Below are 16021 nucleotides of genomic sequence, written 5' to 3'. Positions count from 1 at the left end.
CATCGATTTTTCATACCCCTAAGTTATAAAAGGCATTAAGGGGGTTAATAACATATATGGCGAAATAACGTTTGCGGGGTCAGCTAGTACTTAGATAAGACATATGATGATCGACATTATTCTAAATGGAAATTTTGCAAAAAAGAATCGACAACAAAATCCGCAGTTACTAAAAATCTTAAAAGCTATCAGTCTTTACAAATTTTGACACGTTTTGTATGAAATATGCCACCGAAAATTATTTTTTATCTTTAATATATCTAATCTTAAACCGCTTAATAAGATTTAGCTATTATGGTTTTTTTCATGTAAACTTTATTTTTGGCATGACTTTTATTTAGGCAAGGCAAAAATCGAAAAAAGAATTCAGGTACTGACACGATTTTCACAGAAAAAGTTTCGTACAATCTTACAAAATTTACATTGAAAACACAAAAAAATATGTTATTCCTTAAAATCTTTATTTTGTTCAGCATTTTTAACATCTGCCTATTTAGATTAGATAAGGTTGCCTTAATTTACAGCACTGACGGATGAGCAGCGGAACCTTTATAATAGGGTCCCAAGAGAGTCCTATCGGTATGGGTATGAAGCTCTTAAAATGAAATATAAGTAATAAGTAAAATAATACATATTTATAATTTTCTAATCATTCAACATAGGATCCAGTGATTCAAAAGTTTTTTTTTAACTTTTATTTTTATTAAGCAAAAATAAGTTGCTGTCGACAAAAATTTACTAATTAAAGTAAAAAAAAAATATAAACTATAATTATATTCATCCCTGAGCTTTATATCTGAAATTTATCTTTTGTGCAATCTAGTATAATAAATATTAGAGATGCGCCGAATGTACGTTTGACTTTATACTACGCAGTATGAGTCCTTTTACATTTTACATTTACTTCTTCTTCTTCTTCTTCTTCTTCTTCTTCTTCTTCTTCTTCTTCTTCTTCTTCTTCTTCTTCTTCTTCTTCTTCTTCTTCTTCTTCTTCTTCTTCTTCTTCTTCTTCTTCTTCAGTTACAACAACAGTTAGTTAGTTAGACAGTGTCAAACAGATACTGTGTCGCCTAGGACACTAGGAAAACGCAGAGTTGCCTAAGCTCTGCGCCACCCTCTCGACCTCACTGGCTAGGCCCACAGGAACGACGAGTTGATACGTGTGGAGCCAGTTCAGCAGCAGGAGTCTTTCGCATTTTAGAGCTATGCCACGAATGCTTGACGGAGACCCCACTTCGGATTTCAAAAGAATTTTTTTTTCTCCAGGAGACAGTGGACTGCGATAGGGTAAAGTGATGATGACTACAAAATAAAAATAAAAAAACTTTTAATCCTATTAAACGTAGTGTTTTTGGTATCATTTAATATTATACCTAAATATATAACCCTGAGTAGCACTTAAAATTACTAAAGATAATCATAAATTGCAAATTATTAATTAAAACTGTTACCACAATAGAGGCCACAACTACATAAATGAACCGTCTCCCTCAATAATTAATATTCAAATATAATAATCTCTTTGAAGTCCTAAATAGTAAACCATAGTTTTACCCTGTAATCAAGTAACTCGATTGTAATCGACATAATGTATAGTACCTTACGGCTTATTCTGTTATTAGGTACGTTTTGTAATTAAGATAAACCATTGGTTTCGTAGTTGTTGTTTCGTACAGTTATATTTTTACTTATTGAACCTAAGTAAGCATAACCATGTATTATATAATAAATTATCATCAGCTGCTTCTTATTGCATTGATTAATAAAAAATATAGGTATCAAAATTTAAATCCTAAAATAAATAATAAATTTTAATTATAATATATTAACATTTATAAACACACACACGCATACGCACACGCGCATACACATGCATACGCATACACGCGTGCACGCACACACGCGAACGCACACACATACACGAACACACACAAACACACACACACACACACACACAAACACACACTTCGATGGTGGAAAGGCATATTGTATTAACCGCCATTTTTGGCGATATCGAGTTATATATACCGTTGGAATCGGGAGAATGAACTCTTTCGAATGGTCCTGGTTTCAGCTCGATCTGACGACTTTTATGGTCGTTAATACACCAGTGATTTTGAAGTTTTTCATATTTTCTTGTGTTTTAACTCTATAGTAAATAGTGGATTTTGTCATTAAAACACCTCATAACTAAAATTTTTATCTTATGCTACTTTGCCTGGCTTGACTTTAACCAAATTTAAATGTTAAAACAATTTACCAAATTATAATATTATCATTTTTGTAATTTATACATTATACCCAACTTGACTTTTCTTGATCAGTAGAATTAAAACATTTTACTCCGATTTTAAATGTTAGTCATTGTAAGTTAATACATTTTACTCTACTCTAAAATGCCATTGTTTCCAAGATAATACATTTTACCTATCCAAAATAAGGTAACATTATGCGTTGAGTCGTTTTTCTGTTCTTTCTAGAATCTATTTTAATACAATAAAACAAAATTTACTTGTTTTTTTTTTTACAAATAAAATCTGCATTTAAACTGACCATTTGTCATTCCTCAAAGATATCATAGTGAGTATTTGAATCTTCGTACCTCCACCAATAAGGCAGATGTTCTACCAGACTCAGATTTCGAAGATATTTTTAATGTTGAGATAGATGATAACTGAGTATTACCTAAGAAGTTTCATTAAACCACTCGTTATGGTGGACTGAAAAGTTTTTTAATAGTTAGGTGTTAAGATTTTATTTTTTGTAAATCTTTTAAAAATACTGAAAATCGTTAAGTACAAATTAAAACTGTCCAAAGAACATATTGTAGCTTAATTTTTTTTATCAAGTATTAATTTAAGTTTAATAATATAATTATATGTTATTTACTATGTTTGTAAACGTCAGTATGAAAGTTTAATTCAGTTTTTTAATTGTAACTTTATGATAAATATAATTTCAGTTAAACATTTATTTTTCATTTTTTTTTTTGTTTTGTTTTAAAGTTTAGTTTGTGGCTTAAATAGTAGTTAAGTGTATGGTTAAGCTACTTGACCCTCTTTGTTCGAATACACTGATGTCTGTACAACTGTTTTACCAGGTTCGCATAGATATGAAAAGGTTACATAAAAGTGTTTACCTCTCTCTGGTCATGATTGGATTTGTTTTTAAGTCATTTTACGCGATAGCAATATCACATTTATTTGGATATAAAACAATTTACTTGAAAATATTAAATTATATTCTGGATATAAAACACTTTGCTTGATATTTTTTGGATGTAATATTTGGATATAGACTAATTTTACCTATCTGAGATTTTATGGTATTTTGTATTAACTCCATAAAATAATACAAATATTAGACATACGTTATTTTTTATTAAATGTATAGATTTGTAATAAATTTTATTACTATTTCACAAATTTCATAGAGATATCTCCAATACTTTAAAAGTTATAAAGTTTTTAAAACTTTAATCGTCTCTCCTGATCATTTTACTAAATGGCGGATAATACATTATGCCTTTCCATCGTCGACTTGTATCATAGAAACTGTATGTGTTGAATCATAGAAAACTGTAAAGTAAGAGCTCGTCTTCATAATTTTCTATTATCTTAACTTTGAATCTAATCGATTTTACATATGTGGAAAGTATATGGTATTTACACGACCGTACAAATTTCCAAAAAAGGTACATCTATGTCATGAAATAAAGTATTTCTTTATAACAGTGTTTCCGCATTGCGTATGTCACGACAAATGTACGGAAATTGTTCTATCCGCAACCAGAATTCACGTGTAATAAATATTATATTATTGTTTGCATTGTTTTTGGTTTCAAGAACCTTTATTTTATATCGTATTAATTTGCTCGGGACTATTTTCAACGAATAATTTAGACAAAAATGTATAGTGAATAGTTCGTTTGAGTATTTGCATACATCTTTATGTTTGATTATTCGATGATGATATTTTATGCTAGGCTAAATAAATTTTCGTACATTCTTAGATACATACACATGCACACCTTCTTAGCTTCTCTTTGAAACGCTCTCAACAAGATCAATTGTAATTGTAATACTTTTTTATATTTTTATGCTGGTATAATTTGATATAATGTACACGAGTTTTCAATAAACTGACAAAATAATAAGCTAAATAAATACAACACAAGTGAGTCTGTAAACATTATTATTGCTTTAAATTTATTACAATTTGTATTGTCAAATTACGATAACTATTGTCTAAGGTGTGCAAAAAACGATATTTCTCGTTTAAAAACTAAACTAAACTTTCAGGCATCATCATGTAAAAAATATTTAATGAACAACAAAAAAACCTAAAAAAAACCCTTAAACTTTTTTTTAAATCTCAAGTTTCAAATAAAAATTAATATAATAAAGTGATTTAAAGCGATATTTCTTTTATTAATAAATAAGAGAAAGACTTCTGGAGAATTTAGAGAATTTTATATTATCTGCAAGATAGGAAGGACGTTCATGGACGCATTGTTTTAAGGCATAATTTTTTATTAAAAAAGTTTTTATTCTTAAAGCGGGAAACATATTTCCTTTTTAATTTTATAAGCAGATTAAATTCATTTATATCTTTTATTTTTCTTCGTATCTTCCTACTTTCATTCGAGAAAGCATTAAATTAGGTATAATTCCTGCGTAGCTAAAAGCAATTTGCAGACCTTAAGCGCCATACTGTACTAAAAATGTAGAATAGCAATAAGAAATATCGTTTTATCGTTCGGATTTATAAATAATAATAATTGTGTTTGCTCGCAAACAAAAAAAAAAAACGACTTGAATTACATCGTCAAGTATTACAACGTAGGTTCGCGACAAAATAGTCAAGTAAATACGATTTGCAAAGATTGCTCAAAAATTACTTATGAGATCTCGATCAAATTTAAATGGGGCCACATGATTTTCATTAAAACAAGAATTATTAAAATCGGTACACTCATTGAAAATTTATGCGGTATAATACAACGTAGGTCGATGAAAAAATAATCCAGTAAATACGCATAATATCTAATATATATAACTAAAAACTAACATTAAAAGTTTATAATTTTTCAACTAACTAAAACAGTTATTTGAAAAATTATAAACTTTTGAAAAAATTAAAATAGCTTTTAAGTATTTTTGCGTATTTATTCAAAATACCAATATTATCTTAAAATTTATTTGTTGCTTGCGTTGAAGAGAAAGTGTTTATCTTAAGATAAATCCTGACCTGTAAATCTATCAATCTCCTCCTCCTAAATAACATGTTTATTTTTGCCCGCAAACCCAAAAAACTAACTTCTATTTACATTTATAACTACGACTATCTACGTTAGATTTTTGAAAGAAATGAATAAATTATAAGCATTATTGAAGATAACTCCAAAAGCACTCTTCAGGTCTCAATAAATTTAAACGCGATCACACGATTTCGATTAAAAGAAGAAACATAAAAATCGGTACACCCAGTAAAAGGTTATGTTGTAAAAAATATACAAATAAAAATACAGACGAAATTCAGTTAAAAGTTGAAAAATGTAAAAGTAATTGCAGTTATTAATAAGGTTTTACTCTTGTTTCAGAAGTTGTAGTGACGTATCGACGCGGTTTACCAGTGATAATAGTACCGCTGCCCTCACGTCGGGAGCGATGCAGGTTCACACTCCGTCCCGTGTCGCAGACCGTCGGTGACCTGCTTGAACAGGTTAGTACCGTGGACGTGGTTGAGGCAGGGAGGAGAGTAGGTCTAGCTAGGCCCATCGTAGACTCTTCTTTGACCTATAAAAGTTGAATTTGAGCTTGAACAGAGCAGTACTATAGGAGTATTTAAGGCATTGGTTAGAGGTAGGGCTAACTAGAATGAAACTAATTGGATCCCTTCTATAATAGTTTTTTTTATACAACTACGTCGACAAACAAGCCTGCAAAACCAGAAGCAACACAAACGCGTTTCCGACCCTAGCCCTAATCCCAACTAACATAAATTTATTCCCCAAGTAAGATTAAAATCAAATGAATATTAACTATAAAAAATAATGTGTGCAACGTTTATTTTATATCATTTTAGGTAGTTGAATTTTACCAGCTGTACAACACTATAATACCTGTTCGTCTGAAGATAAAATTCTGACAAAATTTTTTGCCAGAATAAAATGTGTTTACCAAATCACGCAAGGTATATTCACTACTAGGTACTTTTAATTGCGGCCCGTTTTTGTTACTACCGTCATGAAACCTGAAGAATTGTCTGACATAAATTTTATTAATGTTTTAGGATTCTCATACCATACTTACCCGACATACTATTTCGACTATAAAAGACAAACGCGTTATTGTGGTTGGAAACGTATCTAGGCTTGGTTAGATTAAATAATTTCGAGCAATTTTCTATTTACTTAAAATCAAAATGAACACGTTTTAAGTCAATGATTATTAAAAGTAAAATCTCACAAAAAGTAATTGATTCTATTACGACTTAAAAATAATCTATTTTAAAAGGCAAGATCTCTTCAATTTTTTCATAGCCAGCTAGCAAGAGATAAACTTTAAAAAAAACATTAACTTGATAATACAATGCTACCCGGACTTTTTGATTTCCAAGTCATAATTCAATAACAATAATATCATATTTTAATGTAGAAAAATTGATAAATATTATTGGTATAAGACTTATTCATTAAAGTTTTTCTGTCAAGCTGTGGGTCATTGATATTTGATATTGAGAGTGGATATTTAAAGACTGTACAGTTAGTTAGATACTACTATTTTGCCCGTTTACAAAATTCAATTGAAACTGTTATCTCAAATACACCGATGAACCTCTTTCGTATAGTTCCACTCTACGTGACGTTGGTGGAATCAATCGCGCTCCACTGGTACAACTGAAAGCTATTAAACCTATCAATCAATATTTTTTAAAATAAGGTCGGCAGGTATCAGGGTAGGTCGGCAAACAAGCGTACGGCTCAGACGGTGGTAAGTGGTTACCGTAGCTTATAAATGGCTGCAACGCCAGAAGCATCGCAAGCGTGTTGCCGATCCTATCCCCCCACCTTACTTACCACAGGAAAATAGCACTGTTTGAAAGCAATAAACTCTAGGTACTTCCCCAGTCGGGCTGCTCCAGATTTTGATATTTCCTGCCGTGCCTAATCTCAGTATTTACACTTTGTAACAGTACGGAAAGATAGATAGATAGACTTGTCTGACATAGACTTGTCTGTGCAGGTGAAGGCAGAAGACCGCGGTGTGGAGCGCGCTGTGGCGCTCGCAGCGGACGAGCGGATTCGTATCGCGGCCAGCGACACGGTCGAGTCGCTGCTGGAAAACGATTTCCGGCTGCTTATCAATGACACAGAGTACTACGTCAAGAGTCCCACCCAGGTTTGTATTCTAACACAACTGGTCAAAATTTATTAAATTAACATGTAGTTTTGTTACTAATTAAGTAGTCTTTGAGTTCCCAAAATTCAGTCAAGTATATTAAAACTTAATAAGTACATAATAAGGTCACATTGTTTGTATAAAACGGCTCTCGTTTTCTGTGAACTATGAATTTGTACTTGTATTTTTAACATAATAATGTGTTATTTTTAAATACTAAATTTTACTTAATAATTTTTTTTTTTTTTTTTTTTTTTTTTTTTTTTTTTAATTTATTTATTTATTTATTTATTTATTTATTCGAAAACCAACAGCGTTACAATTCGTATATATATGACATTTAACACAATACTAACAATAATAAGGCCAGTAATAGGTTTTCCTCTCTATACATCTTAGTACTGTTACAAAAGGGCAGTATTAAGAGCCGATATTAAAACGACTTAAAAAATAAAACAAAATTAAGTTAATAAGATAGCCACGTAAATGATAGTAACATAAAAGACTAACAACAAGACGTAGAATAAGTACAGTGAGTCCAAACGTATACAAATAGTCAATGTAACATAATTTTTATATATACTTAACAACAGACATTGCAATTCCATTCATCTGTATAGATAACAAAACTTTGTAGTATATAACAAACACAACAACATCTACATGCAGACTTATAACTTGAATGTAGCTATTACATTTATTTCGTTTATAATGATTGCATATGAGATTCCTAATTTACTCTTTTAAAATTTTTATTAAACTTTTTTTTAATTGAGATTTCGAGTTTACGAAAATATCCATATCCTTGCACATCATTTATTTAATAGAAAATAAAATGTAGACGTAATCATTTACGAAAACCTTATATAAATAAAAAAGAGGTTACACTATTAAGAAATGAGGTATACATGTATACATAAATTACCTATAGTATGATACAATTCAAAAGAAAAAAAGGGTTATCAGACATTGATGACAATACAACGAAATAAAAAAGATGATCGCTTAATCTGATTTTAAAGTGTATACATTTTCAGAGAATTCAGAACAATAAATTACATATAAAATTCCCATATACCGTTTTTCATTTGAAACAAATGAAATGTTAAGTGTAGTAAACAAAGTTGAAAGTCTCGAGGATTATTAATTAAGTCTGAGATTAGATCCTAACCCTTTCTGTTTATTACGATTTATAATTTAAAATTATAATTTGCTTTTAATTAAATTTAAATGTGAAAATAGATACCTAAAGTTAACAGCTAAGCGTTTTATGCTTTAGTAAATGAAAAATATGCTTTTCTTTGTTGTATAATTATCTATACAAATAAATAAAATTGGAGTGTCTGTTTGTAATATTAAAATAACAGCTTTTTACTAAATGCATATGGATGTATACACGGTACATATACCAAAATACCATTTTTTACAATTTTTGTCTGTCTGTCTGTCTCTCTGTATGTTTCTTTCGGCTAATCTCTCGATTTTGACGGGACTTTCACTGGCAGATAGCTGATGTAGTAAAGAGTAACTTAGGCTACTTTTATTTTAGAAATTTATTTATTTTATAACTCTGTGAACTGAACAATAACTTTTTTGTTAAATTCCACGCGGACGAAGTCGCGGGCACAGCTAGTATAAATCAAAAATACTTTTTTTGCTAATGAAATTGCGGAAATGATTACAACATTATTGCTAGTGAAACATTTTATTATTTAATTAATCACATTAATTATTACTTGTACTGTTATTTCCTTAAAAGATTCATGTGATATAATGTTTACTACTAGGCCGTTGGTGCAATTGTAGTGACCTGTATTCTGTTCCGGTGTTTCTGGGTTCGATTGTCATCCTGAGCCTGGATATAATTATATGTTTATTTATATACGAATTATTTATACACATACGAGTATATGAATGTTTCTTATGAAAATATGTGTGCATATCAGCCGATTGTTACCTAAAACACAGACAAAAAGTTACCTTAGGACCCACGACAACTAGACCGTGTATGCCATACGTCCATGTGTTAAACATATTTTTACTTATATTGAAAAAGTACACAACGGGTACGGTACGGTTAGGTATATTACGGGTATCAATATGACAAAACTTATATTGAAAAAGTACACAATAATATAATAAAGTAGCAATACCTGTGCGAATAATTCGCACTAAATAAATATAATATTATCGTCATATATATAATTTAAACTAGCTGACCCCGCAAACGTTGTTTTGTCACATATTTTATTAACCCTCTTAACCCCCCTGCCTTATAACTTAGGGGTATGAAAAATAGATGTTGTTCGATTCTCAGACCTACCCGATATGCACACAAAATTTCATGAGAATCGGTCAAGCCGTTTCGGAGGAGTTTAATTACAAACACCGCGACACGAGACTTTTATATATTAGATAATTAATTAATATACAAAAACAAAAGCCATAATATTTTTTGTGATGTGGATGCCGATAGAGCAAGCAATTATCTATAAAATGATATGTAATTTATGTGGAGTATTTGTGAGGTTTTTTCTAAAAAGGGATGCAAACATCTTAACCTTAGCGTATTAATATATATGATAATTTTTCATATGTCTTATTTTACGTATCCTAATTAAAATATGTCTATCAACAGGCCATTATCTGATACATGTTATTAAGCCTGCCTCCGGAATAGACGACCGTCAGTAAATAAATTCAAATATCTGGGCCACTGGGTTACCGACAATTTAAAGGATGACTGTGATATTGAGAGGGAACGTAGGTCGCTGTCTGTCCGATGGAACATGTTAGCACGGAGATTTGCAAGGTGTACGATGCCAGTTAAATTAACGCTTTTTATAGCATAGTGTCAGTCATTTTACACCTGCAGTCTTTAGGCTGACTACAAGCGACGGACATACAGGTCCACTACGGGTCCAGTATAACAACGCATTCAGGATTCTGATGGGGCTGTCGCGGCAGTGCCTCGAGAGACGGAGCGAAAACGGTGCGCCTCCAAGTTAGCCCGCCTCCGCGGCTCCCCCTGCGGAATGCTGAATGTGTTTGTTGCCCGTTGGGACTCGCCACTGATATATCGGTGGGTGCAGCTGCACAAAAGACCGAATTGTGTAACTGTGTCGTACTATCATTAGTTTTTAAGTTTTAAAATGTTATTAACAATTTTTATGGATGAACATCTGAAATAAATTATTATTATTATTATTAATATTAAAACATCAAAAACATATATATTACGTATTTTTTACTTATATGCAGTAAATTATTAATGTCGGCGTATTGTCTTTAAACTTTAACTTCTTACAGACGATTGTGATCACACAATCAGTCTCTGTGAAAACGACTACGAAATTGTCAAGACGTTAAGATAATTAAGATAAACGAGATAGAAAGACTCGAGACTTCAATTAATAAAATCGGTCTGAAGATATCTCATGCATTTTAGTTTGAATAATTGTGTTTGCTAGCAAACGAAAAAAACCGACTTCAATTACATCGAAAAGTAATACAACGTAGGCAGACAAAAAAAAATTAACAACGCCTTCTCTGTTAACAACGCCTTCTCTGTTAACAACGCCTTCTCTGTTAGCAACGATTTTCTCTGGGATGCCATCCATGGGATGAGATCCTGGTTTCCTCATCATGGTACCACCCTTGGAAAATACCTCCTTTCCAACAAACAAAAAAAACACATTCCGAATCGGTGGAGCTTTACTTTTACAAAAAATAATAATTTATTTTTAAAGTTTTAATTTGTAAAATAACGATTCGAAGCCTATTTGAATAAAGCTGTTTTTGATTTTGATTTTAAAACTCTGTTTTGATATGTTACACAGACAAAAGTAGTATGTTTAATAAAACAGCCGCAACAATAGTCTGAATACAAATATGTTGCTGACGCTTTGATCCCTTCTGGATTCAAATCTAATGTTAAATTTAGTGATTGCTTTTAATTGATAGTATTGACGTTTCAGTGTTAATGATAATGTGTATTTCAATTTCTTCGCTTTTTAGACAGGCACCAAGGTTGCAAGGAGTTGTTTATATTTGGTTTAGAAATCGCGCGTCCGACGATAAATAACGCATTCAGTCTGTAACATCTCACTTTTGGGCATAGGCCTCTTTCTCTATGTAAGAGAAGGATCGGAGCTTAATCCACCACAGTGCCCCACTGCGTTTTGGCGGATATGTTCCCTGTTATTTGTGATATGATGTGTACTATCGCTATCAGGTATTTATGATAACAACCGGGACCGACGGCTTAACGTGCTCTCCGAGGCACGATGAGAAGACCCACAAGGACAGACATCCAAACCAAGAAATATTTGTGCAATACAAATATTCATCCCGAGCGGGAATCGAATCCGCAAACCGTCGGTGTTTTAGATGACTACTTGCACAACAAAATAAATACACGTGTTTCCCTCCCACCTTCTTGTGATGTTTCGTGATGTTTTCCGACCTCTTCCAACCTCACGCGATTGATGGACGACAAATTAAATAAATGAAAGTAAATACACGTAATATAGGAACCATTTTGCTTGAGCTCTGCGGAAAAACAATTCTGCTCTGATGCAAAATCGACTTGCAGAGGCATTAGGGAATAAGGAGGACGTGCACGTGCTTATTGTGCTTACTTGTTTACTTAACCGAACCCGGCGCTGCATGTATTAAGAATCCTGCATCCATTTGTTGATACTAACGATCAAAAGCTTACAGTCCAAAAATTGCATCGAAATTTGGTAAGAGGAGTAATACGTATTGTGTTATTTTTTTAATAGCTACCAAAGTATATATTGGAATAAGATCGGAGTTTGGTGATAGTTATTATACTATCCTATATATGCTTTTTCGCTTCAAACTTGATGGCCATCACTTGAGTAATCTGAATTGGAAATACGCAAATGAATCTCGTACTCAACCATCACAGATAAATGTACGACATTACTAAAATTTGTCATGAGCTGGACTCGAAACCGTGACGATGACGATAACGTAATAGTCATCTGTCAATACTGTGCTAAAATATTTATCAAATTATTAGGTATCACTTTTCTATTAAATTTTTATTTTATATCATGAGTTACTAATCTACTTATGTCTTATATTGCTGAAATTTAAAAAGAGTTATTCTTTTCCTACTAAAAAGAATTTGTTATTTATTTTATATTACTGTTACCACTTATCGTTTACTATTGTCATTGCTAACAATAGTGTGCATTATTAGATGATTTTTCTTTTTCTGAAGAGGTTAAAAGTGTCACGATGAAATGAATATTTATCTGATACTACTATAGTAGTGTACATAATTTGATGAATTTTATTTGACTTCGCCCAGTGGATTAAAAGGGTAAGTGATGAATCCGTTATTGTATTTAATCCTCCACAGAGAAAGAGAGCTTTATAAATCTTAACGCCATTGTAATCTTTCTCTGGAATTCAAAGGTCTCGAGAATCGTCTTATTGCGATGAAATGTAGTTTAATCTGAATAGTTCTGAGTTGGATTGGTCAACGTTATAAATTACAAAATATAGGAATATTTTTGTTATAAGGGTCTTTTTACATATAGATATCTGTCTTTTAATAATAATAATAATATTGGGCTTTGATGACGGAGCCATGAAACAACTGGTAAAGGAACGATTCTTTGGCCGGCTGAAGAAAGTTCTCAATAGCTTTCTTTCGGGCGGTAACAAGGTACGTGCCTTTAACAGTTGGGTTATGCCCCTAATCGTCTATACCTTTGGCATTTTGAGATGGACTCAAACGAAATTAGATATCCTTGATCGCCAAGTCCGTAAACTGTTAACAACGTACCGAATACACCATCCTCGATCGTCTGTGATGAGATTATACATCCCACGAAAATGTGGGGGTCGTGGCTTTTTAAACGCTAAAAATCTCCACAATCGTGAGGTGTGTAATCTCAGAGAGTACTTTTTAAATATGAAGAGCGATATGCACATGGACGTTGTTGCAGTTGATAGGGGCTTTACTCCGCTGTCCTTAGGCAAAGAGAAATGGCGTAAGCCTATAGTAATGCGTACCGTTGACCGCGTGGCCGTATGGAAGAGCAAGGAATTACATGGCCGGTTCTACAAAGTTCTGACAGACCCAGATGTAGACCAGCCCAGCTCTATATCCTGGTTACAACACGGGAACCTCTTCGGAGAAACCGAAGGTTTTGTCTGTGCAATTATGGACGAAGTTATTAAGACGAATAACTACCGGAAACATATCATGAAAGACGGAACTCCAGACATATGCCGAGCTTGCCATAAGCCTGGAGAATCCAATAGACATATTGTTTCTGGTTGTAGTCATCTTGCTAACGGTGAGTACTTGCACAGACATAACCAAGTAGCCAGGATTATACACCAACAACTTGCTATTCGATACGGCCTCGTTGAAAATAAGTTGCCTTATTATAGCCCAACGCCATTTCTTGAGAATGGTCGTGCATTGCTCTACTGGGATCGATCTATTGTCACTGACAGGTTTATTGCAGCCAATAAACCTGATATAGTGCTAGTAGACCGATCAGCGCGCCGAGCAATTATTGTTGACATTACAGTTCCACATGACGATAATCTCGTAAAGGCCGAAAAAGAAAAATTAAGTAAATATTTAGACCTTGCCCACGAGATTACCGGCATGTGGAATGTAGACTCAACAATAATTGTTCCTATTGTTGTATCGGTTAATGGTCTATTAGCGAAGAGTTTCGACCAACACCTTAAGAAACTCTCACTTGACTGTTGGATCAAGGGTCGGATTCAAAAGGCAGTGTTGCTTGAAACGGCCCGCATTGTGAGGAGGTTCCTCAGCCTGGAACCTTAACTACCGGTGGCCTGGGCCTCAACCTGCCACCGGAGGACTACTATTTTTATATTATTAAATATTTTTATTTGTCTTTTTTTGCAAATATATTTAAAAATGTAATCATAAGAAAATATATTGAATAAAAGAAATAATAATAATAATAATGCCCTTGAGGTACACAAAAAAACGTTTTTAAACAACCGACTTCAATTATATCGACAAGTAATTCAACGTAGGTAGATGAAAAAATAGTCAAGTAAATACGCATTATCAAAGAATACTCCAAAAGTTGTAATCAGATCTCGATGAAATTTAAATGTGACCACATCAAAAACATCGGCTTTCGATTAAATTGAAAATCATTAAAATCGGTACAACCAGTAAAAAGTTATGCAGATTTTCGAGAGTTTCCCTCGATTTCCCTGGGATCCCTTCATCAGATCCTGGTTTCCTTATCATGGTACCACACCGGGGATATTTTATTTCCAACAAAAAAAGAATTATCAAAATTGGTTCATAAACGACGAAGTTATCCCCGAACATACATATATATGTTGCAGTCAAAACGCTTAACCAGTCAAAAGCACTATTGACTAGAGAAATCAGTCAGAAGTACTTTTGACCGTTTGTTTTAGTCAATAATACTGTTGACTAAAATAACAGTTAAAAGTACTTTTGCCCAATGGAGCTGGTTAAAAATACTTTTGACTAAATGATTCCGTCAAAAGTGGTTTTGACTGGTTGTATCAGTCAAAACTCTTCAAAAGTTAGGGTGGTCGATAAAAATAACGACAAACGCACATATAAACTTTTATATTACTCATTATTACTGGAGAACGTGCTGATATTAGAACAAAAATGAGTGACTACGAAAAGAAAGAAGGCTTTTTGCCAAGAATTTTAGCGATGGAAGATATGAAAGATAGTCATTTCAATGTGAGGACAAAAGAAAAATTTAAAAAGTTTGCAATGGATGCGGAAGACGTGAAATTTAATGAAAAGGAAACACCATTACAGTACAGTAGACTACAACGCTTTAACACATTGAAGTTTGTGGTATAAAAAAATGAGTTACAAAAACAGAACCTGTCAAATATTTTTGCCGGCTGAGGAAATCTACGACATTATTGATGCTGCTCATATTTCTATAGGGCATGGTGGTCGCGATAGACTTAAAAATGAAACGGCAAAAAAGTACGCTAATATTACAAAAGAAATGATTAATATATATTTATCAATGTGCGAAGTATGCCAAAGGAAGAAAAGCAAGAAAAGGATGGGTCAGGTTTAGAAACCGATCCTGCACACTGAAATGAACAGCCGCTGCCAAGTCGATCTGATTGACATGCAGTCGCAAAAAGATCGCGGGCATAAATTTATTATGGTTTATCAGGATCATTTGACTAAATTTATTCACATCTAACGAGTTAATAGTGCTTTTGACTGACGCTTTTTTGCAGTTAAAAATACTTTTGACGGAGAGCGTCAGTCAAAAGTATTTTTAACCGCGAATTTGCAGTCAGAAGTACTAATAACCAATAATTTTCAGTCAAAACCACTTTTGACCAACTTGTCCAGTCAAAAGTACTTTTGACTGATTTCGCTAGTCAATAGTACTTTTGACTGGTTAAGAGTTCTGACTGCAATATATATATGTATGTTCGGGTTATATATGGTGGAATTGAGTAACCTCCTCCTTTTTTTGAAGTCAAAAAGTGAAATGAATTTGTAATAAGTAGATATTTTTGTAATTATTAAATATAAACAAACGCCTCCATTACCTTGGTAGCTA

At 32.6% G+C, this 16021-nt stretch overlaps 1 protein-coding gene across 1 annotated transcript in view; it reads left to right on the top strand.

Annotated features, from left to right (window-relative positions):
* The first annotated feature begins 581 nt into the window (after nt 1-581).
* The window catches only part of LOC123654495 (calcium uniporter protein, mitochondrial), a 29370-nt gene continuing 13930 nt past the window's right edge, over nt 582-16021 (top strand). Inside the window, exons 1-3 of the mRNA XM_045590394.1 lie at nt 582-585; nt 5603-5724; nt 7248-7403. Coding sequence (XP_045446350.1) covers nt 582-585; nt 5603-5724; nt 7248-7403 — 282 coding nt within the window. The remainder of the gene's footprint in view (nt 586-5602; nt 5725-7247; nt 7404-16021) is intronic.

Source organism: Melitaea cinxia, chromosome 6 (assembly GCF_905220565.1).
Source record: "Melitaea cinxia chromosome 6, ilMelCinx1.1, whole genome shotgun sequence".
Classification (NCBI taxonomy): domain Eukaryota; kingdom Metazoa; phylum Arthropoda; class Insecta; order Lepidoptera; family Nymphalidae; genus Melitaea; species Melitaea cinxia.
Note: the sequence above shows the minus strand (reverse complement) of the source record. Positions and strands in the feature narration are given on the sequence as shown.